Source organism: Akebia trifoliata, chromosome 11 (assembly GCF_017979445.1).
Source record: "Akebia trifoliata isolate Shusen 1 chromosome 11, ASM1797944v1, whole genome shotgun sequence".
Classification (NCBI taxonomy): Eukaryota; Viridiplantae; Streptophyta; class Magnoliopsida; order Ranunculales; family Lardizabalaceae; genus Akebia; species Akebia trifoliata.
The window spans coordinates 10,438,564-10,464,706 of NC_141385.1; the positions used below are offsets into that span (position 1 = coordinate 10,438,564).

The following is a 26,143-nucleotide window of genomic DNA, read 5'->3' on the forward strand; positions in this document are numbered from 1 at the left end:
TTCAAAGCTATCAAACTCAATAACAAATATGTATGTACTTCCAAATAACAGACGAGATTGAATGAAATGTTGAAACATGATTAGTAAGGCTGTTAATGGGCCAATCCGATCCTACTTGGACCTCAAAAGTTTTGCTAAACCTGTCCCACATAATGGTTGTATTGGGCCAATTCAAATAAAAAGGGCCCATGTAAAAGCCTGGCCTGTAGCACATAAATTTGACCCAGGCCAACGCTAAAATTCATATATAAATATAAAGTACATATTATATAAATTATTAGGTGTGCAACTTGGTTCAGTTGGTTCTGTTTGAGGCCAAATCGGAACTGAATCAAATTGCCATAAAACCAAACCAACCTGAACCGAGCTAAGGTCTGTTTGATTCTATGGATTGCTAATATCTTCAAAACCTAATTGAATCAATATATTTTTAATAAAAATAAATAGATATGAATATGAAATCTCATATAATGAGTTATTAATCTATCCATCAATTAAAAGAAAATCATTAACGATCCATTAAAAAAAAAAAAGTTAATAGTTTTTTTCATCAATTAAAGAAAGTCATTAATCATATCCATCCAAAAAATGTCATTAATCTATCCATAAAAAAAATAATCAATTTATCCATAAAAAATGCGCATAGTTTATTAAATAGATTAATAATATTTATTTAAAATTTTATTAATATAAGGATTCGGTTCTTACAAGGCATGAACCAAGAATCGAACTAAATTGGTCGGTTCTCTATTTTGTTAACTCGGAACTGAACCGAAATTCATTATAAACCGAACCAAACCAATCCAAAGTTCCCGATTTGAATCCGACCAAGTTGCACCCCTATAAATTATTGGGGATGAGCCACATGATGGGCCTAGAATGAAAGCCCAATACCTAAACAACCCCATTACCACTATCCAAACCCGGTCCATGCCAGGTCAACGTGCAAAAGCCCGGCCCATTGACAACCCTAGGCTTAGTTGACCCTAATTTGTAGGGACAACGCTTTGATGACGTTCATGATGATTTATCATCAATATTTATTGAATAATGATTTCTTAACTTCCAAGTCTTCACTCGGTCAATACTTGTCTGACGTGACACGGATACGTAATCAGAGATCTTGTTTCTCGATACATAAATGATGGATATTTTTATAGGGATTTGCAGTGCGTATCGCGAGGAAACAGATCTACGGTTTTATATTCATACCACGTCAACCGAGTATTTACAAAGTGAAGACTTTCTAGTTAGGATATGAGCACTCATATTTATTTCACTCCTGGGATTTGAGATTCAAGGAAAATGCGGCAGAACAGACCTATTTTATACCTTATTTCGTACACGTGGCCCATAAAATAATATTAATTAAAGAGAATACAGGAGACTAGGACACGTGTACGGTGAAAATGTACATGCAGACAACCATCATCTTTGCCTCTTTTTATTTTATTTTAATGATAGTTAAAGTTACTTTACTTGTCGATGTTGACTTGAAACTTCAACGACTTTCTATTCCACCAAAGTCCTACAATTACATATTATTGGTTATTATGTGAAAAAATGATTCTGTATTTTTCGTCCTATCTATCATTGGATACCATGCGCTAGGGTTGTCAATGGCTCGGGTTGGGATTGGATCGGGTCGATTTGGGACCAACCCACTAAAGAACCAATCGGATCTATAACTAATCGGGTAAGCATCAAATTGGACTCTTGTCAGATCTAGTTTTTATCGGATTTCAATATAATTAATGATTCAATGATTTTAATACTTTCACACATTTTATTGAATCCACTCCTTATCGGATCGAGACATGGTTGTCCAAAAACATCGGATCAGAACCTTACTAGATAAAATGATCTAGATCCAAATTTATTGGATTGAAACTAATCATATTTCAGACCTAATCCGATCAATTTACAACCCTACATACATCGTGCTCCACAACTGTTATGTAAATCATTTAGATGAACAAAATTACTCTGAGGTCACCTATGGATATATGGTAATGTAACTTTGAGGTCGTGAGTTCAAGCCCACCTTTTGCCTTACCCCTATTAGTCAGGCCTATTGTTAAGAAATTTCATCGTAAAATAAAATAAAATATATATCACTCTACCAATAAATCCTTCAAAATCGTGAACCAATCAAACCATCTCTCTCTCTCTTTGAAGGTAGGAGTTTTCCAAATTCATATACTAAGGGCAATGGCCCATCCAACAAATTGGACTATTAAACCAATTTAATTGTGCATTTTGGGGTGGAAGTGGAGGAGAATTTGGTAAATGAATTATCTCCACTTCGCATTGTTATTCATAGGGTACACTTATCCCCTTGACACGTGTGAACCACTTGTACAGTTTAGTGGTTCATAGTCCATAACTATGGTCTACTATCCCAATTAATAAACGTTGATTCCCAACTTATTCAACACTCCTAATATGGTTGCTTTTCGGTCTCTTTCTCTCTCTCTCTCTACTGTGCTGCTTTTTGCGTCTCTTTCTCTCTCTTGAAATAAACAAAATCACTATCATCTCTACTAAAAAACAAAGAAAATACAGTAATCGTTGGGTTGTTCAACAGATCCGTTGGCCTTCCCACTCTCTCTCTCTCTCTCTCTCTTTTATTGCTCTTTCTCTATTATTTATTGTGTAGCAGAGAGTAGAGATACCCAAAAAGCTTGTTTACAGAGAGAGAGAGAGAGAGAGAGAGATGGGGCTCCTCTCTAACAGAGTCGAGAAAACCCAGATCAAACCTGGTGACCATATCTACAGTTGGAGAGCTATCTACGCTTATTCTCACCATGGTAAGTCAAAACCAACCTCTCTCTGACCAAGAAATGCAAATCTCCTGAAACGTTTCTGAATCATGCAATGTGTGTTCTTATTGTAAATTTTTTTTCCCAATTTCCTCTCTTTCTTGATGCTGTATATGTTTGTTGCATGGTTTGTTTGTTCTTTTGTTCTTAATTACTTAATGGATTTCTTTGTAATGTAGATTCTTAATTGGGTTTCTTCAAAAGTTTTGAAATAGATGATTAAATTTCACGCTTCTGGATTTCGGCTTTATTTTTATTTTATTTTTTGGTGGATTTTCAAAATGTGGGTGTCTGGGTGATGGAGGAAGGACTTTGGGTCTAATTTGCTTTGCATGCAAGTTTACCCACGTTGATTCCTTGGTTAAGGCATTGCAATTGTACAGGGGATAAACCCTTGGATGTCCCAAGACATCTAAGAATCTGAAAGCTTCAGAAAATTGTAGGATTTTACCCCAAATTGGGGAATTCTTGTTGAGTTTGTCTACTATTTGTGGCCCAATTTTCAGATTATGAATCAAGCAAAGAATTGGGTATTATCCCCAACCTTGTTTCACTGATCGGTCACTTAGTTGGGTTCCTTAATGGTGTATTTCTTGAGATGCGATCGTACTTCATGCGTTTTACCTAAGTTCGAGATGCAATTTTAATAATCTCTTAAAGTTGAACTGTATGTAAGGTTAGTGTGTGTTTGGTAACACTTTTGAAGTCTGAATGGAGGTGGACCACCTTTAAAATTCAGACTTTAGAACCTTTATTTCCATTTGTTTCATTTCAGATTTCAGATTTCAGACTTCAGAACCAAAATTCTGAAGTTTTGAACCAGCAATGGTAGGATGCATAATTTGCTTTCATCCCACTTTCTTTTCAGTGGATTTTGGTCAATTAATGATATTTTTTGCATAATTATTTATCAAATTAAGATAAATGTCTTTTGAGGATTAAAGACTTTTTTTATCTGCAAGTTACCTAGTACCGTGATTATGTGTTTTGCCCAACTGTTGTATGAGTAACCCCTGAATGAAGTGAACTGCATAGTTGTGATAGATCCAATACTACATGTGTAATTGAACCCCTAACCTAAACACTGATGGAGTCAGTTGTTTAATCAGATCGATCATTTTTTTCTTCCAATAAATCTTTGTGGTTTGTGTGCCATTTTCATATATCTTGAGTATCCTATTGTCTTCATTCCACTATTATATTCTACATTTGTACCATGATGTGGCTATCTACTTGTCAACATAGTTTGCTTTGTAATGCATGTGTATATCACTTCCTATAGGCTTATATAGTAAATTACCAAGTTGTCCCGACCATCCAATAGTTTCAGTCATTTCTTCAAAAGCACTTCAAACATACATTTCAATTGGAGAATCAAAATGAAACTTGTAGTGAATTTTTATCCCTTTGATTTGGTTTAATTACTTACAAAGTATTTGTAGAACTTGGATGGAGACTTGAGAATAGTGAAATGTATAATTTTCTGAAGCCTTTAGATCAATTTTCTTTCTTTATATATATGTTTTGCTTGACAAGCAAGCGAGTTAGTGTTTAGTAATTAGTACTAGTAGAAGGCAGGTTGTGAACTTACAAACCCTTATTCCAAAATTTTGGATTGGCTGGACAATCTTGTTCAGCCATTTAATTTTCTAAAACCATGTTTAATTGTCTTCATTCCATTCTTACTATCTCAATCCCCATCTTTTTAGGTCTTCCTCTCGCTATTTTATAAACTCCAGCTTGCATTTCTTTTCTTTTTTTAACTAGGGCTGTTATCAGCCTTTATTGCACATGATCAAACCATCACAACCAACTTTCCCTTAGTGTTACCACTTACTGGGTCTACTACTACATTTTTCACCAATACGTTCATTACTAATTTTTTACTTCTTAGTATTTCTACTCATCCATCTTACCATCCTAATTTCTACTATGCTAAATCTATCAACATGTTTCTTGATTGCCAAATATGCAGCTCCATAAATGATAATCTGTATTTTTATTTTGATAAATAAAGGAAAAAATGATAGCCTATAGTATTGTTTTATAGATTATTCATTTTAATTTTAGTGGGATGTCAAGGTCACATAACACTACAAATCACATTGCCACTTTAACCATCCCACTCTAATTCCATTAGCAAAATCTTAATCTCTCCACCCTTATAAATTGTGGAGTAATGTAATGAAAATGGTTGTTTCGGCTTATGTTTTGGCTATTAATTTTTTTTTACCTTTTGTTGTTGCTTGTTGTTTGCTTGTTTTTCTTCTTTCTTGGCTTTGTTTTGGGTTGGTCTCCTCAACCCCCGTCGTTTCCCCTCTTTTAATAAAATTATCTTTACTGATCAAAAAATAATAATAATAATTTTTTTTGACCCTTCATCTCAATGTGTCATTGGTGAAGTTGCACTCCATATACTGGCTGACCCCTACCTATTGTAAAGTCTTTGGAGTCCAAAGTAGCTCTCCATAGTTATAGCTTTGTGCTCTCTCTCTCGCGTCAACTAATACTTCATCATCTGGAAATAACACACACTGAGGGACTTGTTCTTAAATATAAGCAGTTACTTCATCTATAGCTAGAGCAAACAAGTACTTAAAGTTGATCCTTGATGTAAGCCAGTGATGATTGGGAATTTTTTTTCTTTTCTAACACGAGGGACAACTCTCTCATCCATTTCCTTTATTATGTCAACATATCTACTTGGGATTTCTTTCTTTTCTTTTCTTTTTCTCAGTTCGCGCACCAAATTATCTTAGGTACTTTTTTATATGCAATCTCTAAGTCAAACAAAAACATGTGGATATACTTTCTTTTTTCTTTAAATTATTTGTCTTAGTAGAAAGATTGCCTCAATGGTGGATCTCCTAGTTCTAAAACAAAATTGGTTATTCAATATCTTTGTTTATCATTTCACTCTTTTTTCAATCATTTTCCCCATAAGTTCTTTGTATGACTCATAAGTTTGGTGCCCTGATAATTATTACGACTGTATCGCTTTTTTTCTCATATATAGTTAATAATATAGTTTTACTCTAAGTCATTGATTTCTTATTTATAGATTTTTCCATGTTTGTCCTTCAATAATTTATATGGTATTTCTCTTTATTTTAGGGATTCCGTTGACTTGTCTTGATCAAAGTGATTTCTACAATCACCCCAATTTTCCTTAATTTTTTTTCCAGCATGATTGTTGTTTCATCTCTTCTAATAGAGCTCCCGACCTCTAACCAAAAAATGGATTCTAGATCTTGGACCTTTGAGTGGGAAATCTTAGGATGGTACACATCTCAAGGCAACACGTGAACATTGGGGGATGAATTTTATTTTTCATCCCCATTTTATATATGTAACGCACGATCCCGACCATATAAGTGTGAAATCGAACAATTGAGATTTATTTGTATCTCGATAATATGCATCTCATGGATATTTATAGCTTGTGAGGATAAGTCCTGAACGTTGGATTTCGCGTTTGCATGGTTGGGATCATGTTTCTTGGGTCATTTTTGTCATTTTTCATGAGTCAACGGAACCCGAGTCGATATAAACCAGCACACACAATTGTTGACATTTCAAGGTCACAGATTCTCTGAACAATCGCACAATAGTTCTAAAGTGATTTGAATTGATACCTTCGTTGGACAAGCTTCTCAAGGGTGAACAATGGTCTACATCTGGGTAAATGGATGTAATTGGTTGCTTAGTATGGTATATGGATGACCCCTTATAGACTACATGCACCAAGTCGAAGTCAGACAGGGCCAATGTTGTTAAATAGCATATGCGACCATGTGTGACCAGCACATGCTGTTCACATATGTGATTTCACACATCGCATATGCTGCAAGAAAAAACAATTGAAAAAAAAAATGCAGAAAATATATGCCATTGCATATTGGCAGATAGCATAGTTTGGGGTATGCAACTGTAGCATATGTGATTTTCACTTTGAAAATAGTACATGCCACTGCATTTGACAACACTGGACAAGGCACAAACAAGCATTTGCATTCTCAAATAAAAAAATGATGTGCATGTATAAGGACATAACAGTACACAAAAGTAAGTCAGAAGAGTATTAAAAGAAGTTCAAAAAATATTAGTTTTTATTATATTCCTATGCGTAATACTAGCCACACCCATGTGCAACTTATTTACTTGGCAATAAGGATAACCTAAGTGTGAGCTATTCATTGAAGCGAGATGGGACAAAAGGCACAAGAAATGGTGTTGAGCGGGCAATGTAAATCATCCTCTATCACATCATTTTCCTAGAGGTTATGAAGGAATTAATGGTGTTTATGGTGTCTTGGTTATTCCTACATTACCAATTTTGTTTAAGCCTCTCAATCGCTAATCTTTGTTATTTATGTAATTGGCCAATGATATTTCTTTGCATGTCGTTTGGTCACTTAGGAGTGTCTTGTAATGGTTCTCCCACCATCTGCTGGTCACTTAGGGGTCCTGCATTTTGCTAATCCATGGGATGCAAAGTAATTTATTGTCCCTACAATTTACTGATGACATATCAGCTCCATATACTGTACCCATAAAATATATGCATAAATACACTTACTGAGGTTTCCCAGTTATAGACAAGTAAACGAGGCATCTGTTTAGCATGATTCCAAGTCCAATCGTTCACCACAGAAGATGAGTGATAGAAATGGCCATATCAGGAGTGTTCAGGCAGAATAATCCCTGATTGGTTATATCGCTAGTTTTTTTCGATCGAAGCCAGCTTTCATGTCCCCTCAAGCTCCGGAGGTTCTTAACATAGGTAAAGTTTTTTGTTTCATTTGGGTTCTCTCTTTGGAGCAAGAACAGATATACGAACCCCCACCTTAGTTTATTTCTTTGAGTCATCTAATAATTTCATTTCCATCTCGCTTTGGTTTTTGATGGACCTGTTCTGCTTGTCTTCAGTTCTTTCTTCTAAGAATCTGCTCATGTTGGTTAGCAAATTTGCTTCCTTCAATGTTTGCAAACTCTCACCTGGTTGAGCTATCTTCAGTTTCATCTTTTATTGGATGATCACGTCGCTGGAGCCAAATTCCCCTCAACTTCAAATCATAGAGGTGTAGCTGGTGGCACTGATCCTCAAGGGAAGAGGGGTGGTTTTAATGTATCAAGGTCATTCTTGGAATCAGGGGCTGATTTACTGTGGGGGCACTTGCCCCCACAAGAATTTTCAAAGTTTATGGATTAGTGAGCTATTATGGCATATTTTAGCAGCAGATAAAAAAATCTGCCACTATTGCCCCCACATTTTTTTTCCACTCTTAGTTGTCCCCACAAAAGTTTTTCTACTCTTGGTAGCCCCCACATGGGGCAAAATCCTGGCTCCACCCCTGTTGGGAATGAACAATGATCGAAAGTAGTTGGTTTGGTTGACAAGTTAGCTTAGTCTATATGTATCTCTGACTCTAGAAAGGGGTGTAGCTAGTGGAGGAGATGGTTGTGTATCTTCGCAGTCACATTCTCAACATTGGAATGGCTGTGGGTATTTCATTATCGAAGAAGCTCAATGAAGCTATGGTTTTGTTCTAAATCATTTTGGAAAATAAAAAATAGTTGGGTCCCTATGTTCTGGCTGGCACATGTGAGAATTGCCCAGGGTGTTTATGATCATTTTTAGGTGGAGGAGGGATTGTAAAGGTCCGCGGGAGTTTTTATCAGGGATGCAGGGATGGTAAATCCCATGTGGGTGATCAGATTGAAGGCAATCTGAAAACATAGGCTTGGGTACCAAAGGAAAAGAAGCAGCAGCAGCCTAGATCTAGATTGATTAAGGATATGGAAGATTTTGAGAAAGATCTCAATGAATTCCCACTGATAAACTCTTACGTTTCATTTTTAAAGTAGCTTTTATTATTATCTGGATTCTGGCCTTGGATAAACTCTTAATTTTTAGATCATATCAAAACTAGGGGAATTATTCATGTGAATTTTTGTTTCTTGTGCAAATCATGCAGTCAATCTGTCAATCACCTCTTAATTCGTTGTGATTTCGTTTGGGAGGTGTAGGCCCATTTCCTGTAACTTTCATACTTAGTTGTGCTTCCCAAGATCTATACTACTTTTTTTTTCCTAAGTTGGCAGATCAAGGCCTTTGTTGATAGAGAGAGGATCATATGGAATCTCACTCATTTTGCTGTGTGTTGGGGCTCTAGAAGGAGAGGAATAGCAACTCTTCAGGAGGTTATTATTGATATTCTTGGTTTTCTGTATTCTGGTGCAAGTTGTTTTCAGATTTCAAGGGTTTGTTTTTTTGAGGAATTTTTGTTTATTATGGTAATCAGTTGTAATGTGAGTAGCCAATTCTGTTTTGTCTCTTTTGTTTTGGAGGTCAAGGGACCTTTCTTGTCTATTAATAAAAATAAAATAAAATTATCTATATAAACAGTAATATTATTACCAAAAAAATTATAATAGATCATTTACTAGTGAATAAATTGCTTCATAATATTCCATCTTTATTGACTTTTTTTTTTTTTTTTTAATATTTTACAGTTGTGTTTTCATATATTAAAATTATGTAACTTACATATGCTAGTATGCACAAATGGCCTGTCATTTATACATTAACCTTGAAAATTTTCCAATGCCTCATTAGCTGTCTAAATCAAATATATAACAGAAGATTCCTCCTAATTTTTCCCACTGCCTTGAAAATCTAATTAACTTCTCCCATGTATATATATATATAATGTTCTTCACTTGCTTCTCCATACACAAAATAAAAAAATAAAAAAAGAAGAAGATATTTTAGTCATAAAATAAGGACCTTTTTTATTTGTTCTGTTTTTATCTAAATAATGCAGGAATATATGTTGGTGGAAGCAAAGTTGTTCATTTTACGCGCGAACAAAACGAGAGCTCTAGCAAGGATACCTTTTTCACTCTCAACTCCTTTGGTTCAAGTTCAAGTTCAAAGCCTCCTTCGATCTGCCCAACCTTCCCTGATTGTGGATTCAGACAAACCAACAGTGGTGTAGTCCTCTCTTGCTTGGACTGTTTCCTCGGAAATGGATCCCTCTACTGCTTTGAGTACGGTGTTACCCCATCCGTCTTCCTTGCCAAATTCCGGGGTGGTACGTGCACCACCGCAACATCAGATCCCCCAGAAACAGTAATCCACAGAGCAATGTATCTGCTTCAAAATGGGTTTGGGAACTATGATGTGTTTCAAAACAATTGTGAGGACTTCACGCTATACTGCAAGACAGGTCTTCTAATCCTCGACAAGTCAGGTGTGGGAAGGAGTGGTCAGGCTTCTTCTGTCATTGGTGCCCCTTTGGCAGCCCTTCTTTCTTCTCCTTTGAAGTTGTTAATGCCAGGTCCGATTGGGGTTGCTACTGTAACAGCTGGGATGTATTGTATGAGTAGGTACGCTACTGATATAGGAATCCGAACCGATGTTATCAAGGTGGCAGTAGAGGACATGGCTGTGAATCTTGGTTGGGCTGGTGATGATAGTCCTTGTGAGGAAGAAACAAACATGGGTGCTTTGTCAATTGGGAAAGCAACAAACATGCAGGTAACATGAATTGCGTCTGTCTATGTGCTCGTGTGGCTTCACGTGCACGTTCTTGGTTGGGTAGCTATAATATGCATTTGATTGATGTTAATAAAATGGATTTCTAGTGTGGATTGTCTGTCTGGGTCTTTTAAAAATTGTCTTCTGGTTGTTGATTCTGTGCAGTGTTGAATATTTGTTTTAATTTGTTACCAATGGCAGATTGTAGTTTCATTCAACTTCATTCTGAAATTAGGAGGTAATGTGATGGATGTTACTGACATTTTATTTTGTTTTTAATTTCCTTCCTCTTAGTTCTTTTGTTGGCATGAATAAAAGCTTAATGAAGCAATGAAATGTAATCTTTAATGAAAGAGCAACATTGAACATCTTGCAGCTATCTTAATGAAGAAGATCGAAGGATCCTGTGTTCGAAGCCTCGGTAACATCCATTAAATGGATCCCTCTACTGCAAGTGTCACAGTTTATAGTTTCCTTGCTTATTATTCATAGTTATTTTTTGTTTTTTAATCTTGGTGAGTTCCATAGTGACCTATGCACCATTAAGTTAATAGAATGAATATAGCATGGATGAGTGAAAATCATCATCATGGAAGCTTTATCCCAAAAAAATTGTCTTTTGTTTAAAAAAAGAAAAAAAAAAAAGGGAAAAAAGTTAGATGGTTTGGTCATGTACAAGAAGAACTATTATCAGCAGTGAAAGGGATGTGCATGAGAGATCCAGAGATTGGGATGGGATGTGCATGAGAGATCCAGAGATTGGTGCACAAATCAAGATCTTTGAGGCCAGGAATGGATTTAAATTAAGTTCATTTTATTTATGAAATTCACCACTTTTGTCTGCCTGGAAGATAAAGAGGAGATTCAGAAACTAGGATTCTTCTGTGACCCAAAAGAAGATAAAAAAGAGGACTATGCATCTCAACCTAAGAGCAAAGTCTCTGGATCATGTGAGCCCAGATCCATTGCATGTGGATCACAGGTACAATGCAAAATAACTGTGTTTATGAGATTGAAAATGTTGTCACTGCAGACTTGATTCCTAGCTAATAATGGGTTTCCTTTAAATAAAAACATTGGACTTTGTTAATGCATATCAGGACCCCATGAAAACCATGCATTTGCATGGACTGAAGTCTGTTGTCCACCCGGAGTACCAAATAATCTAATGTTGATAGAGCTGTGGCACCTTAAATAGCAAAACTGTTTTAAAGAACATTAAAAAGAAACTGATGACATTTAAGAAAATTTGATTTGTGATGCCTTTACAATGCATAATATTTTATATGTTGTCTAATTAGTCAGACCGATAATCTACATTATCTTAATACGAACTTACTCAACCTCCTCGATCAGAACCTTGTCTTTGCATTCTCCTTCACCATCGATCTGCACGGGCTTTCTCTTACAACCTCCATGATCTATCGCGTCCATTGATTTCTTCTCCACCCCAACAAGAGCTGCTAATGCAGACCAAGCTTCACTTGGTTGCTCATGAACCCAACACATCAAAAAATACACTTTCCTCTTGGCAAGTTTAAGCTTAGTCTTGACCTCACTCCTCAATTTTCTCGGTTTCTCAGACTTGAGCATCCTCTCACCATCTTGAATAAGTCTCCGTAAATCACAAAGCGTGCAAACAAGGGCGGGTCCACCTAGATTAAGCAGGCTTATGACGTCATCAAAGAGACCCAAGCCGAATTGCAACCCACCTACATGTCTGTACGCTGGTGAGCACGTCTGTTCCAAGCAATGAGATAGAGTTTCCAATACAGACACGGGCTGCCCACCTTCACCCAAAACAAAAGACACACTCAACACCACCATGGCCGCACCCAAAGCATCAGATTGCCAATCCCCGTTGTAGAGACGAAGAGTAAAGCAATAGGTGTATATAATGTCTACGAGGTGAACAGCTAAAAGTGGGGATGGCTGTGTAGAACTCAACTTGTTAATGGGTGGCAAAGGGTCTTCGGGCCCAGCTGGGATCTCACTCGAGTGACCAGCTTCGAGGCTATCTTGTGGTGGGGTTGCTGTATTTTGCTGGTAAACAGGCTGGATAAGTTGAGTTCCTTCATGGCTGAGGGAGATTTTTCTTGCGGAAGGTTTCAACCACCATGGCTCCCAAGGCTCTATTAGTTTGCTTAGTTCTCCTGATGCCACCGCTCTTTGGAAATGTTTCATTTCCACGGCAGACAAGTCATCTAAACTGACTGGATTTCCTGAGAGGGGGAGAATCAAAGTGACGTAGCTTTGGTAAGCAAACCATTTGAGTTACAGGGAAAGAAAAAAAAAAAAAAGAAAGAGCTTCTATTAACATACTGACTTTTACTTATAACACACCAATCTATGTATACAATGATTAATTTCAAAAGGTGGTGTGCCAATAGAATATCTTTAAAAAAAAAAAAAAAATCAACCACAGGAGCAACCAGATGAAAAATAAACTAAATATGCACATTCCAGCCACATAAGTAACCATGAGTATAATGGTTTGACCACTGTGGAACCACAAAAGTTATAAAAGAAAAAAGGATGAATAAACAAACTAATTCTAGGTATAAATGAGACCAAATATAAAGTAAAGAGACACGAATATACCTGATAAAATCTTCTGAATAGTCTCTTCAGAAAGTGTGGAATCTGTAAATGATATAGATTTAGTAAATGATCCTTCTCATGAAACTTTCTGTATTAAGTGAATAATAACAAAGATGAAAGCTTTCAAGCAGAAAACAAAGAAATCTTCCAAATATATGAAAAATGTCATCATAATGTACAATTGTGTTCTGCGATAGATGAGTGTGATACATAAATAGGACGGGATATAGAATGAAACTTCCACAAAAGATGGTATAATTCCAACATAAACCATTGCTTAAGAATTGGTCAATAATTGACTCGTATGTGCAATTGTACTTTACAGTGGGCTATCAAGTCAATATGAAGCAAATTCAACACCAAATTTCCTTATATTTCAGAAATAGATTTAGACACAAAATAACTTCTTTAAAGCTTTCACACATAACAAGCCAAAAAAAACTCTAGTGCAAAGCATAAATTGTAGTTCAGTTACAATACCATCTCTTCATCCATGGAATCCATCTCTTTGTCTTCTGAGTGAAATCGTTTGAGTATGTCCAGCATTTTTTGTTTAGTTTCATCATTAGGTTGCATTTGCTGCAGCTCCTCCACAACATTTTCTCGCATGAAAGATTCTGTGCAGCGAATACTATGTCCCTACCCAAAATAAACAAATAAAAATATAATAAATATAGCATAAAAGTTTACTTATAAAAAAGGGAAAAAAAAAGAAGAGAGAAACACCCAAATCCTGCTTCATATCATGGAAGTATTGAAAATAGCTTCCACTGCAAATGTAGAACTCAAAATAAATCATGAAATACTGTCTCTCCAAAACTGGTTTTACTAGAACATCTACCTACCTTGTAGCATTGAAGGGAACAATAGCGAGAATTGCATCGAGGACAAGTATACTGCGAAAATTGCTTTTGGCATCTGTGGGAAATTAAAAAAAAAAAAAAAAAATATCAGTGTCTGGTTGCAGATTTATAGAATAGTATAAGATAATCCAGTGGCAAGGTAAAATCATAATAATCCCTTAGCCATCTTCACAGATTCACGGATGCACGCAAATCTGGACGATCCAAGTACTAACCTATTGATTGGAAGACTACAGCCCAAAAATGGCACTTAGGAAATCCTAAAAAGTCCAATTTAGAGAGAAAAATAATTGATTATTTGGGGCAACCCAAAACATTAGGTGGTTAGTGCTATCCAATCATTATAATTTTCAGGCAATGGCCCCCCTGTTGAGAACCTAAATCCTGGTTACAGAATTACAATATTTTCCATAGAAAATTACACAGAAATTCAAACATGATAAACAAACACTTCCACCATTATTGCAACCAAATCCATTAAATTCAATTTAGTAAAAAAGAAGTCCTTTAAATTCTATTTAAGTTACAACATATAAGAAGAAAACAGAAAATTTCAAGATTGAAACACTCACACATGGCAGATTATCCTAGTCGCTGGTGATGCTTGAAAAGATGTAGAAGTTTTCTCCGAAGTCATCACTATTTCCTCCATTGTAACTCTTCAAGTTGAATGGATCTGGAGCTTTGAAGACCGTGGTTAAATAAGGTTGAGATTCTGAGAGTGAATTATATCAATCTGCTTTAAAAAAAACAACTTTAAAGCTCTATAAACCTTAATAAGAAAGGATAGAAGAATTGTGGGGGAACAATTTATTTGTTTCAATGTAATTTTTTTCTGATCTTTCTTAAACAAAACCACGTACAAAACCGAAAAAAAAAGTGCCAGGCCTAGACAATCTGGTTGAATTGGCTGGATCAAGTGGTTGGCATGTGCCATCATATATATTCAAATGAAAAAATAAAATAAAAGAATGTATGGATCACAAAACTATCAGCCAACATGGTTTCAAGTGAACTTTGCATGTGTAGTGTTTCTTCACACTTGCCAGTCCCAAGTCCGAATAGCTATTTTCATTACCGTGGTCAGATTATCCATAATAACAGAGGGATTGAGGAGAAAGATGTCCAAAGAATTAAAGATAGATAATTAAAGCGGAGGTGTATTTTTAAAATGCTCTGATAGACAATGTCCCAATCAAATTAAAAAGAAAATTTTATAAGATGGATTTATGAAAAATAAATAAAAATTATACGATGCTGGTAAGACTGGTTATGCTTTATGGGGCTAAATGTTGGCTAATCAAGGAACAACATGTTCATAGATTGAGTGTAACAAAGATGAGCATGCTGAGATGAATGAGCAAGAAAGAAAAATAATAGAACTTGAACACATTTGAGAAAATGTAGGAGTAGCCCCAATAGGTGAAAAACTAAGGGAAAGATAATTGAGATGGCTAGGCCATGATAGTGGATGACTAATAATAGCCCCAATTAGAAAGTTAAAGGTTCTAATTTCCTCCGAAAGGGAAAGTCTTGTGCTCAAGCCCCCTCATTGGCCACCCATAGGGATTTATACCTACTTACCTGATATGTGTGGTTTGTGGGGTATTGTATGTACTCGGGGGATTTGGGCGAGATATGGTGCTCTAAGAGGCCAGTTGCCTCGACCTTGCTAGCCGGGCTTACGAGTCCAGAACACCCGTCATAATAATAAAAAAAGGGTTCTAAAAGAGCAAGAGAAAGGCTAAAAAGATGCAAATTGAGGTATTGAGAGTGGATATGAGTATACTTAAATTAACGGAAGACACATCTTTATGTAGAATTAAATGGTAGAACATGATTCATTCATCCAATTCCAAATTTTTGGGATAAGGCTTTGATGATGATGAAGATAGTTTAAAATCACAGCAACAGAACATAAATGATGAATGTTATAATGGTAACACCTCAAACCTGCTTTTTTTTTTTTTTTTGGGAAAACAATATTGATCTATGTAGGGCCATTTACTGTTTATAACAATCCTAATTTATGTAAATAATGATCACTACAATGCTAAGTAATGGTGCTATTTCGGATCTTTTTAGTTGGAGAAAAAAGAGATTTTCAAACTTGAACAGCTTTATTATTTTAAGCACTCTTTGTAAAAATTAAGGGACATCTGGCACACTCTTTCAAGACCAATGAACCTATAAATCTTAGGCCCATCCCTTGGTGGTCCTACTCCAAAACTCAAACTAATTCATGAATCATAACTACTAGTCCTATTTAACACTTATCATCATGGGCATGAAGTCCCGATGTCTTTTAACATATAGCCTTACCCTTGCTGAAAACAAATGCTAAAATCAATGACTAAAAATACTAATCAATCTTACCTTCTAATTATACGTCCCTTTATGGATGGGCTAATATTCCAGTAGGTCAGAAAGAGTACCACAAAGCCTTCTTTTTCAAGGTGTGGGGTCAATGAATATTCAACAACTCTGGGTCAGAAGCCACAAGAAGCATTATAGGAGACCAAGTTTGATGTGAGCATCTCAAATAAAACAACTATGTGAAGTGCACAAAAACCACTCTGCCAAGTGTAAATGTGCTACTTACCTTAGCACAAAATGTTTGATACCGCCCTATGGAATGTCTTGTAGAACATTTTTTGGGCCCACTTACACACAATCAGCTTGATCGATGACTTCCAGTAATTAGATATAAGCACTTTACACGATTGATTACTTGCCATCGATGTGATCATTTTCAGTACTCAAGTATAACATCTATATATCTTCAAGAGACAATCTAAATATTCATGGGGCTGGTGGACCGAAAATGTGTGCCACATTCCAGGGGGGAAAAGAGGAATGCTACAGCCTTCAAAGGAAAAGAAAATGAGGTACCACATATAATTTGGATATCCATGCTCTATTATTTCTTTGGTCCAAGGTGCACAAAGTATTCAAAGGGTTCTTTTTTTTTCTTCCAATAACTTGGTATTTAGGTGAGAAGTTAGTTGTGTATATCATTTGAGCTTCAATTTCTAGCTGGGCATTTGTATGGTTTTGGAGATTTTAACTACTCTTGTGGTTGGTCAGGTCGACCTCCAATTTAAGCTTTCCCTTATATTGTAATCATCTTGGGTTCTTTGAAATCTTTATATATATATATATATATATATTCATTAAAATAAATAAATAAATAAACTTTTGGTATTAATGGACCTCTCTAATTTCTTTTGCTAGTGAGGTGGTAACTTATGTGAGTGAGACACTCGCATCAAACTCGTTCTCAGCATTATTGTAAGTGGTTAAAGTTCCAAAATTCAAAGTGCAATTCAAGGGTTTTAAGTTTTACACAAAACCCATTGAGACATTTTATCAAACAGCTAGTGGGTGGAAGATTTCCACAGTTTTGGGTTTTTTTTTTTTGGTTTTTCTAATTTAATAAGTAAGCTGGACTTGAACGCACCCAGTTGTTTATGCTTTTAGATTGAAAGAGTGAATAAAGGAAAGATTTTTCCTCATAAATTACGAAACAATAATTTTCTGAACTTAACAAAAACAAGTTTAAAAGTGATTTTTACTAACCTTTGGGTTGTGAGGAGAAATCCCACCAGTTTACCTCACAAAGCTCCTACAAGTAAACTCCTTTGTTTTGAAAATAACGAATGAGCTGTGTGTACTAGAAGCCTCTTCATCAGTTCATCGACTCTCTTCTAAAAACTAATTGATTTTCGATTCACCTCCCTATAAAATAAGGTATTTTTTTAGTACATTCCATTACTTGAAAAAAATTAAATTACATCCTTGAAACTTCGACCAAACTGCAAACTAATATCCGGGTACCCAAAGTAATCCTTGTATGTTACGATTTTTACCTCCAAAAAAGCCTTTAAAAAGGGATTCGTAGAGTACAATAAATACACTTTGAAAATTGGATTTTGTCCCAAAAATATTCTTAAAAATATTTTTTTTTATTTTATCAAAATACACTCAGATTCCAATTTCCAAAGTGCATCAAAACATGCACAACTTATGACATAATTTCACTTCTGGTATAATATTCATTTTAATTCTCAAAACATGTTTTCTAATGAATTCATCATTTTTATAATCAATAAATTCATTGATAAATTAGTTTATCAACGAATTCTTTGATTTGAAAAAATCGATTATAATTTGTCAGTGAGTTCGTTGATTATAAATGTGACAAATTTACTGAAAAAATATGTTTTGAGAATTAAAATGAGCAATGTAGCAGAATTAGAATTACATAAATTGCACATGTTTCAGGGCATATCTCATTTTTCTTTAATATTACATGAATTGAGGTTCATTGAGTAAAATTTGATGTGGCAATAGAATGCCTCTTTTTTCTTTAAATGATTTTTGGGAGGTAAAAAACTAACAAACGAAACACCATACATTCAAAGATTACTTTGGGGTACCCCCGATATTGATTTTGTCAAAGTTTCAAGGATGTAATTACTTTGGGGTACATTCAAAAAGGTTCTTGTGAATCTCAACATATGTAATTACTTTGTGTATGAAGTTCAAAATAAGGGTATAAAAGGAAATTCAATAAAATAATGGAAAAACATCTAATACCCATTCTCATGAATATAAATAAATGGGAAAAATTATAAAAAGAGATTTAATTTTTTTATATTTATTAATTACAAAAAATTTTAATTTTTTAAAAAGTGCTAACACGATTTAAATCGTTGGACTATCCAATATTTTAATAACTTGTTGGACAGTTCAACTAGTTAGAGTTTTGCAAAAGATAATGGGCAACTCAACTTGTTGGACTGTCAATGGTCTTAAAATGTTGGACAGTCCAACGAGTTACTAAAATACTAGACAATTTAGAGAGTTAAGCTATTTTTTATATTTAAAAAAAAATTTAATAATTAACATAAATATTTGTGTCTTTTTGGTAATTTTTTGTAAATAAATAAAAGGCATTTAGGGAAAAAAAAAATTTCATAGATTTATGACAATGGTAAAAAATGCCATTTTTTTTAATACTAAAAAACATTCCATTTGTTGCAGTAATTCATGTTTTTGGACAAAAATGCCCTTCACTTCATCTTCTTCATTAAATATTTTGTAAATTACAACTTCCTCCCTCCTAAGCATTTTCAGATCTACAAATGAGAGAAATCTCCATTCTCACTCTAAAACTCATCAAATAGTTGTTGGAATCATAAAAAAGGATTCGGATGCGCGGAACGACCAACATCTTGTTGATCTTGATGAATTTCGTGTTTTATCCATGATCTATTGAATATTTTCATTAAATATTATCCTCTCTCCTTTTTTTCTTTCATTTCTTTTAAAATTCTTTGTAAAATTTTATCCTCATAATTATATACATGAAAAATGATAACTAAAATTTACATTATTTTCCACATTTTTTAAGGCATAGATCATAAATTTTTTGCAGTGTCAAAACTTGACATTGGAATATAATAAAACTATCGTTGAGGTTCAATATTACCTATCATTGAACCTCGACGAATGACTAATAGAATGTTTCTTCTATAACTTAAAGTTGTTTGCATCTTCAAACCTCAATGATTGTATATTAATTAGAGGTTTTACTATAATAGTATTATAGAGGTTCAACTATAATAAAACTTTTATAGCATTGAACCTCAATAGGTTCGACGATGGTTATGTTATATTCCAAGGTCGAACCTCGACACTACAAAAATTTTATGATCTATACCCTAAAAAAATTCGCGAAATCATTTAGATTTTTGCTATCATTTTCCATTTATATAATTATGAGGATAAAATTATTCAAGATTACATAAAAGATTTTAAAAGAAATGAAAGAAAGAGATGAGGGAGGGATAACATTTGATAAAAATGTCTAATAAATCATGGATGGAACACGAGATTCACCTAGATCAACAAGATTTTAGTCGTTCCTCACAGTTGGATCCTTTTTGATAATTCTAATAGATATTTGGTGAGTTTTGAGTGATAATGGAGAGTTCTCTCCTTCGTAAAAATCTGAAAATAGAGGAGGGAGGAAATTGTAATTTACGAAAGGTTTAATAAAGAAGATGAAGTGAAAGGCATTTTTATCCAAAAAATACGAGTTACTGTAGCAAATGAAATATTTTTTAGTATAAAAAAAAAGTGACCCTTTTTTGCCATTGTCTTGAACCTATGGAATTTTTTTGCTAAATGTCCATAAATAAATATAAAAAAAGAATATGTACTATTTTGATAAATATTTTTGAAATGTGTCCTGGCCAGTATAATTTTGGAGTCATATGTGCCTCTTTTTGTTCTTTCTTCTGCCAATAATAGTTGGTCATAACATTATAATACTATATATGTTGACCGATTTACCCTTCTAGTTCTGCTTTATTACTAGAATCCCCTTGAAAATGATTAAGGAACATTTAGCTTATAAATGATGAGGTGATGAGAAAAAAAAATTGCAACTTAAAAATCGCTGAGATTCAACAGGGCAAGCATAGATTACTTGACTGTATATACCTTTACAGTGATTCTTTATATTTCTTGTCACAAACAAATCATATCTTTGGTGAGAAAATGATTCTCATACAAGTTAATTGTGGAGTTAGATTTCTCTGATTAAACTCCTAAAGATTCATAGTGAAATGGGTAGTAAGGTCAAGTGTTCTTCCTTTAACAACACAAATCTCGAGGAGTGAGATGTAGAAATCTACCACCACATTGACCATATATATAGAACTTAGACCTGTTGAAGGGTGGTCCTTGTATCTTGTTCTTGATCATCTATGTTACCCTTGTTCATGGGATGATTCTGTGTGGGCTTCTTCTTATCGGACGGTCTGAAATCCGCTAGACTGGCCAACTCATCGACTGCATTGACGACTCCTTCAATCCTCGCTGCGATTTCGATTAATAATGAAGCTATAGTGGCAAGGGGAAGAACTTCCACTAGAGGTACAATGGGTGTCGTCGAGATCAAATCTTTCTTCTCTTTTTCAACGTCTTCTTCTTCTTTTACGGGTAATTGTGGTGGAATCAGTAGGGAAGGAAGAGACTTCAAAGCATTCTGAAGATCTTGAACTGAAATGTTCATGTCTCCAACTGAAAAATCTATGGTAGAAGATTTCTTCATGTTCTTAGTCATGATAGCCAACTCTTTCATCACACTTGAAGAGTATGAACTTAATCTCATGCAAGGGTTACTAAGATGTTTCTTTATGAACTCTGGGGCCTGTAGTTCAATCAAAATGTTAATTATAATTAACACAAAATATAAAATAATTAAAACTAAAATTTCTTGTCCAATTAATTTATAGGAATCATCAACAACAACAAAGCTTCATCTCAAAGAGATACAAATTAAGTGGGGTTTTCTTCCATGAAGAGGAGAATATTGGGCACCATAGGGACTTCGAAATAATCTTTTTTTTTTCTATAATAGAATACGTGGCTCTAGACACAATTGAATAGAGAACAAGATTCTTTTCAATAACCTCAAATCTTTGGAATAAGGCTTGGATGATGAAGTTAATTGTTTTAAACTTTCAAAATTACCTGAATTTCTGAATTGATGCAACCATTGAGAGCTTCTATGCAATAAGCACAGTTACGCATGGAGGCCCCGACCTTCAAGTATTGTTTCCATGGATGTCGGAAGTTGAAGCGACCATGGGCGGGTTCCCATCTCGCAAAAATGGCCTATAGTACACAGATTGGGTCAAAGAAGTAGAAAAAATTTAAAAAACAAAAAAAAAAAAATCATACAAAGATAACTTTTGAAAGTTATTGCAACTAGGGATAATGGATCGATAACATGAAAGCCAAGGATTGCCTTTACACTACTCCCTTCCTGTTCTTTGTATCCCATTTTTTCATTTTTTCTTCTTATTGCACTTTCTCTACTGAATTTTTTCCATTGGGGTAATAGCATCCTCTATAACTATGTTTCTTCCACGATTATCTCATCAAAAGTGTTCTTAATTATTATATGTTTTAATTAAAAAGCCTATACTCAATGTGTCAGAACCATCAAATTAGTGAAGGATTGGAGAAATTCGACGATTCTAAGCTGTCAAATCTGGGGAACATCAAAATTTTCAACGGGCCTGAACCGTCAAAATTCATTTTCTAAAATTTATAGATCTTGGCCCGTCAAAAATTTCAGTTCTCACATAGTGTAATCTAATTTAAAAAGCAAGGATTTTGTAGTTAAAAAAGTTTATACATAGGCCGAGCTCCTCAATTGGGGCATGTGGACTGTCACGTTGGTCTAAATGATACCCTAACCTTTTATGATTCTTGGTTTTGATTAGGTTTTTAAAATAAAAAGCTCAAAAGAAAAAATTGTTTGGTAAAAGACTCCCAAATTTAAAATACATTGACTAATGGTAAAAAAAAAAATTCTCTTTCTTCTAAATTTTTTTAGAATTCTTAGTTGTGCTCAACATCCATGTGGAACCCAAAAACCCAATTGTGTTTTTTGCAATCTTGTAAAAATATTACACTTAGACATGCTTTTTGCAATCTTGTAAATCCATTTTCATCAAATCACTTACTTACCAGAGATTCTTCCGTTGCCTTTGAATTTAACAGGCACTTATAGCCCTGCAATTTTTTATGTGATTCTTCCTCATTGTTGATTATGCTTTCGTTATCTTTAAAGTATTCAGCAACACATCCTGAATTTAAGTTCAAAATGAAAAATATTACTCCAGAATTCTCATAACACTGTACTATTAATGTTTAATTTTTTCTAATAGCATTGAAGTATGCAAATATATATATATGTATCTAATATACGTCTTATAAAACATAAATCATTTCTAAATTTTCTCACTTCTATAGAAGACTTGGCTTTGGACAGAGCGGAATAGAGGAAGCCGACCCCAAATCTTTGGGATAAGCTTTGAGAAATTCTAAACATCTAACACTCTAAAAGTTAAAGATAAGAATGATCACCAAAATAGACTACTAATAATAGTCCAAGATCATCAACTATTTTTAATATATTATTACACTAATCATCGTCATCATCTTAAAAGCCTCATCCCAATTATTAGGGTTGGTTGAACCTACTTGTTGTGATTAATGTCTTGAACCCCTAGTTGGTGATTGTACACTAATACCCAAATTATGGGTCAATTGGAATGAAATCAAATAAAAAATTAGGGTTTCAGGGTTCTCAGGTTCTAAGAAAGGTGTTGGGAAAAACCCCTGGATTACTATAATTTCTTTCTCAAATTTAGTGAATCACTTTCATCTCATCAATGGAAGTAAGCATGTGTTTCTCTTACTTCTATCGTGTGTTTGTTATTTGATTTGGGATTTTGACATTCAATTTTGTCTAGAATATTATTATTTCAAGTGTGCACATATCAGCTTTCACCACCTCAATTCTCATTTGTAACGTAAAAACATGTAGCTATATACATGTATATTAATCTACATATCGTATAAAATATGTACCTTCTAAGGAATTGGCAAGTTTATCCATGTTACGGGTGGCGAGAAGATGTAGTTCTTGGCCGGCCCAAATGGGGCAGATAAGCATGCTTATGAGCATGCACATGGAAGTCCCAATGGCAATGGTGGTTAGTCTTTGATGTGCCATATCGAACAATTTATCAACACGATAGCCCGATACTGAGACTAAGCTGAAGGTGAGGATAAAGATCGTGGCACAATAGTCAAACCGCGCCTTCACAATGGGAATAAATCTAGAGAAAGTTACGATCGAAGCTACAAGGAAGATAAAAGAGTTAATTATGAAAAAAAGCTAACATACGTATTGAAGTATGAATTTTGTTTTATTAGATTTACGGACCTAAAAGAAAGACCGAGGACTCGAGAATTACAGGCTCGAGCCTTTTGCCCGATTGATTTGCAACCCAATGAACACCGATGGCTAGAGCTCCCGCTGAAAATGTCCCCATTGCCCTGTTTAAGCTTTTAGAGAGTGTTGCACCTGCAATGGTTGATTTGGTCATTCAAATTATAATCATAGGTAATTTAGGTATTGGCTTTTTTTTTGGTGTGTGTGTGGGTGGGGTCTTAATTCCAAAATGGGCCTCTTTAAAAGCCCATGATAAAAATACTCAAATCAAAGTGTATGATGCTAAAATTAGTATATGATGGTTTTGATAAATTTGTTACAATTATGACTGGGTCAGTAATTTTGGTCTCATTCATGACCGTTTTGGTATTTCCCACTAAGTACTAGACAATAGATGTTATAGTGACATAGTGAGATGTTGTATAAGTTTAAGAAAAACAAATAAAAAATTTCATTGTCCATTATCAAAACTGTCTTATCAACTTAATCAGATGAACTTAGACTATTGCCGATCAAGCTTGTAGGACCATTCGATTATTTGACTTTCAAGATTTCAATTATATTTTGAATGTGAGCTTAGAGTACTTACCAACGGTGAATTCAAATACTACCACAACGGTCATAACTGCCCACATAGCATTCCCTCCAACTCCTTGGTACAAAGGCCTCAAATAGTAAAAAAGTGACACCACAGTGAGAGCCAACGCTACCTTTACACAATGGGCGAACTTTCTTGGATCATCAACCCCTAAATCCCATGCTTTCTCCAAAAACTTCCATACTCTCATTACCAACCCTAAAACTAAACCTCCTAACCCTAACCAGATTTTACGGATTGGGTTGGACTTTGGTACCAATATGGTCGATGTCCCGTCCCCCATCCGTACCCTCCACTCTAGCCCACTAGACATTTCCTTCTCATTAACCATCTTGAAATCAAATTCACTCTTTCGATCGATCCAAATGAATGATTGAAATGAAATCGATGATCCTAAGTTGACGGGTCAATTATGTTTATGGGTATAGGTACAGTATATTTCTTCTAGACTGATTGTTTTGGAGATGATGTAGAAGATAGGTTTCAGAGGCCCTAAGGCCTTGTAATAGAAGGGTTTAGTTTTGTGTGTCTGTAAATGTTTTGGGTCATTATGGAAGCTTATATAAGGAAGCACTTTGTACATTGGATTGCTTAAAAAAAATTGATAGAAGGCATGAGTGTGTGGAGGACATTTTTTAAAATTAAATGTTTGGTTAACCTAAGGCTTGTTGGGTCCACAAGTGACCAAAATCAGGTCTTCCGTGAAGATTGTGAGCCGTTGATGTATTGGAAGGAGTTGCGTTTTTATAAAGTAAGTTTGGTGAAGATGGCACAATGGTCACTGCTCCATTATTATTATAGTAAATATCTAACGAGCTAGCATCATGGTTTTAGAAAGAGTCAGTGATAATATGACACGTCAGGTGGCATAGTCAAATGTCTCCATGACGTGACAAGATCGGTTTTGTAGGTGTGAATGTCCTGGGATGCATGATTGCACTTCCCAGTAAAAAAGTGTATCCCGAGACATACAAATCTACAATTTCGAATTTGTTCACATTACGGAGTCATTTGAGTATGCCACTTGGAGAGTTATACTATCATGACTTTTTTAGAAATCGTCACTAGACCCAGTTGATTGGAGAGAGTCGTCGTGATCGGGTGAGACAGTCAATGTGGATTGTCCATACATTGACTCATCAATCTCAACCAACTTTAAGAAAAATCCATTGAGTTAAGTGTTTTTTTATATGAAATAATTGATATTTTTTTTATGATTTAAATTTTTGTGATGTTATATAAAAATAATTTTTATATTTATAACCAACAAATGTTGGGTGCAGAGGCCAAGGCATTCCTGCAAAAAGGGAGAGGTCTTGTGTTCAAGCCCTCTCGTTGACCACCCAAGGGATTTATCCTGCTTACCTGGTACGTGTGGTTGTAGGGTATCGCATGTATCCGAGGGATTTGAGTAAGATATGGTGCTCTAAGAGGTCAATTGCCTCACCCTTGCTATTTGGGCCTATGGGTCCGAATACCCCCTTCATAAATAAAAAAATATTTATAATTTTTAACTTTTCAACTCGAAAATAACTCAAAATCAAGTTCATTAGATTTTGAGATGATTCACCCACTTAAGTCTGACTCGTGAATTTTTTACTCAACTTCATGTATGGACATTCGAGTTTAATCGAGGTCAAATCATAGTTTTAAACTTGACGAGTGATCTTGGCCCGTTGAGTTTAACCTTTTTAAAAATATTTTTATGTATTATTAGTACATAATTTAATATATTTTTCAAAATCGGAAAAGGATTCTATTACGGAAAATATTGAACTGACTTTCTTCAACACTATGCTCAATGCTACGTTGACGTAGCAATGGGTAGAGAACCGTATAATTATTTTCATTGTATCTGAAGAAAATAATTTATGGTTCTCTGCCCACTGCTAC

General features: G+C 34.8%; 3 protein-coding genes across 3 annotated transcripts; 1 reads left to right on the plus strand and 2 right to left on the minus strand.

Annotated features, from left to right (window-relative positions):
• The first annotated feature begins 2,478 nt into the window (after positions 1-2,478).
• Positions 2,479-10,627, plus strand: LOC147390866 (NC domain-containing protein-like protein). The gene is made up of 2 exons (XM_086457378.1): positions 2,479-2,810; positions 9,650-10,627. Exons 1-2 carry the CDS (start codon positions 2,717-2,719, stop codon positions 10,372-10,374), a joined length of 819 nt encoding a protein of 272 aa, XP_086313504.1. The 5' UTR covers positions 2,479-2,716; the 3' UTR covers positions 10,375-10,627.
• An 892-nt stretch (positions 10,628-11,519) lies between these two features.
• Positions 11,520-17,392, minus strand: LOC147390867 (HIT-type Zinc finger family protein). Its single transcript, XM_086457379.1, has 5 exons — positions 14,402-17,392; positions 13,812-13,884; positions 13,453-13,605; positions 12,967-13,030; positions 11,520-12,587 (listed from the first exon to the last, which is right to left on the minus strand). The coding sequence occupies exons 1-5, from the start codon at positions 14,479-14,481 to the stop codon at positions 11,701-11,703; spliced, it is 1,257 nt and encodes a 418-aa protein (XP_086313505.1). The 5' UTR covers positions 14,482-17,392; the 3' UTR covers positions 11,520-11,700.
• A 3,167-nt stretch (positions 17,393-20,559) lies between these two features.
• LOC147390868 (aluminum-activated malate transporter 10-like) lies at positions 20,560-24,581 on the minus strand. Its single transcript, XM_086458948.1, has 6 exons — positions 24,242-24,581; positions 23,644-23,784; positions 23,286-23,558; positions 22,380-22,498; positions 21,375-21,518; positions 20,560-21,051 (listed from the first exon to the last, which is right to left on the minus strand). The coding sequence occupies exons 1-6, from the start codon at positions 24,579-24,581 to the stop codon at positions 20,560-20,562; spliced, it is 1,509 nt and encodes a 502-aa protein (XP_086315074.1).
• Positions 24,582-26,143: the final 1,562 nt, after the last annotated feature.

What these genes read in the sequence shown, in the direction of transcription:
- LOC147390866 (XM_086457378.1), top strand. Translation starts at nt 2,717, where the DNA reads ATGGGGCTCCTCTCTAACAGAGTCGAGAAAACCCAGATCAAACCTGGT. An exon ending in CTACGCTTATTCTCACCATG is followed by an intron (nt 2,811 to 9,649) that starts GTAAGTCAAAAC and finishes TAAATAATGCAG; the next exon opens with GAATATATGTTGGTGGAAGC.
- LOC147390867 (XM_086457379.1), bottom strand. Translation starts at nt 14,481, where the DNA reads ATGGAGGAAATAGTGATGACTTCGGAGAAAACTTCTACATCTTTTCAA. An exon ending in ACTAGGATAATCTGCCATGT is followed by an intron (nt 13,885 to 14,401) that starts GTGAGTGTTTCA and finishes AATTTCCCACAG; the next exon opens with ATGCCAAAAGCAATTTTCGC. An exon ending in TATTCAGAAGATTTTATCAG is followed by an intron (nt 12,588 to 12,966) that starts GTATATTCGTGT and finishes TCCCCCTCTCAG; the next exon opens with GAAATCCAGTCAGTTTAGAT.
- LOC147390868 (XM_086458948.1), bottom strand. Translation starts at nt 24,581, where the DNA reads ATGGTTAATGAGAAGGAAATGTCTAGTGGGCTAGAGTGGAGGGTACGG. An exon ending in AGGCAACGGAAGAATCTCTG is followed by an intron (nt 21,519 to 22,379) that starts GTAAGTAAGTGA and finishes TGTGTACTATAG; the next exon opens with GCCATTTTTGCGAGATGGGA. An exon ending in GCATCAATTCAGAAATTCAG is followed by an intron (nt 21,052 to 21,374) that starts GTAATTTTGAAA and finishes ATTGAACTACAG; the next exon opens with GCCCCAGAGTTCATAAAGAA.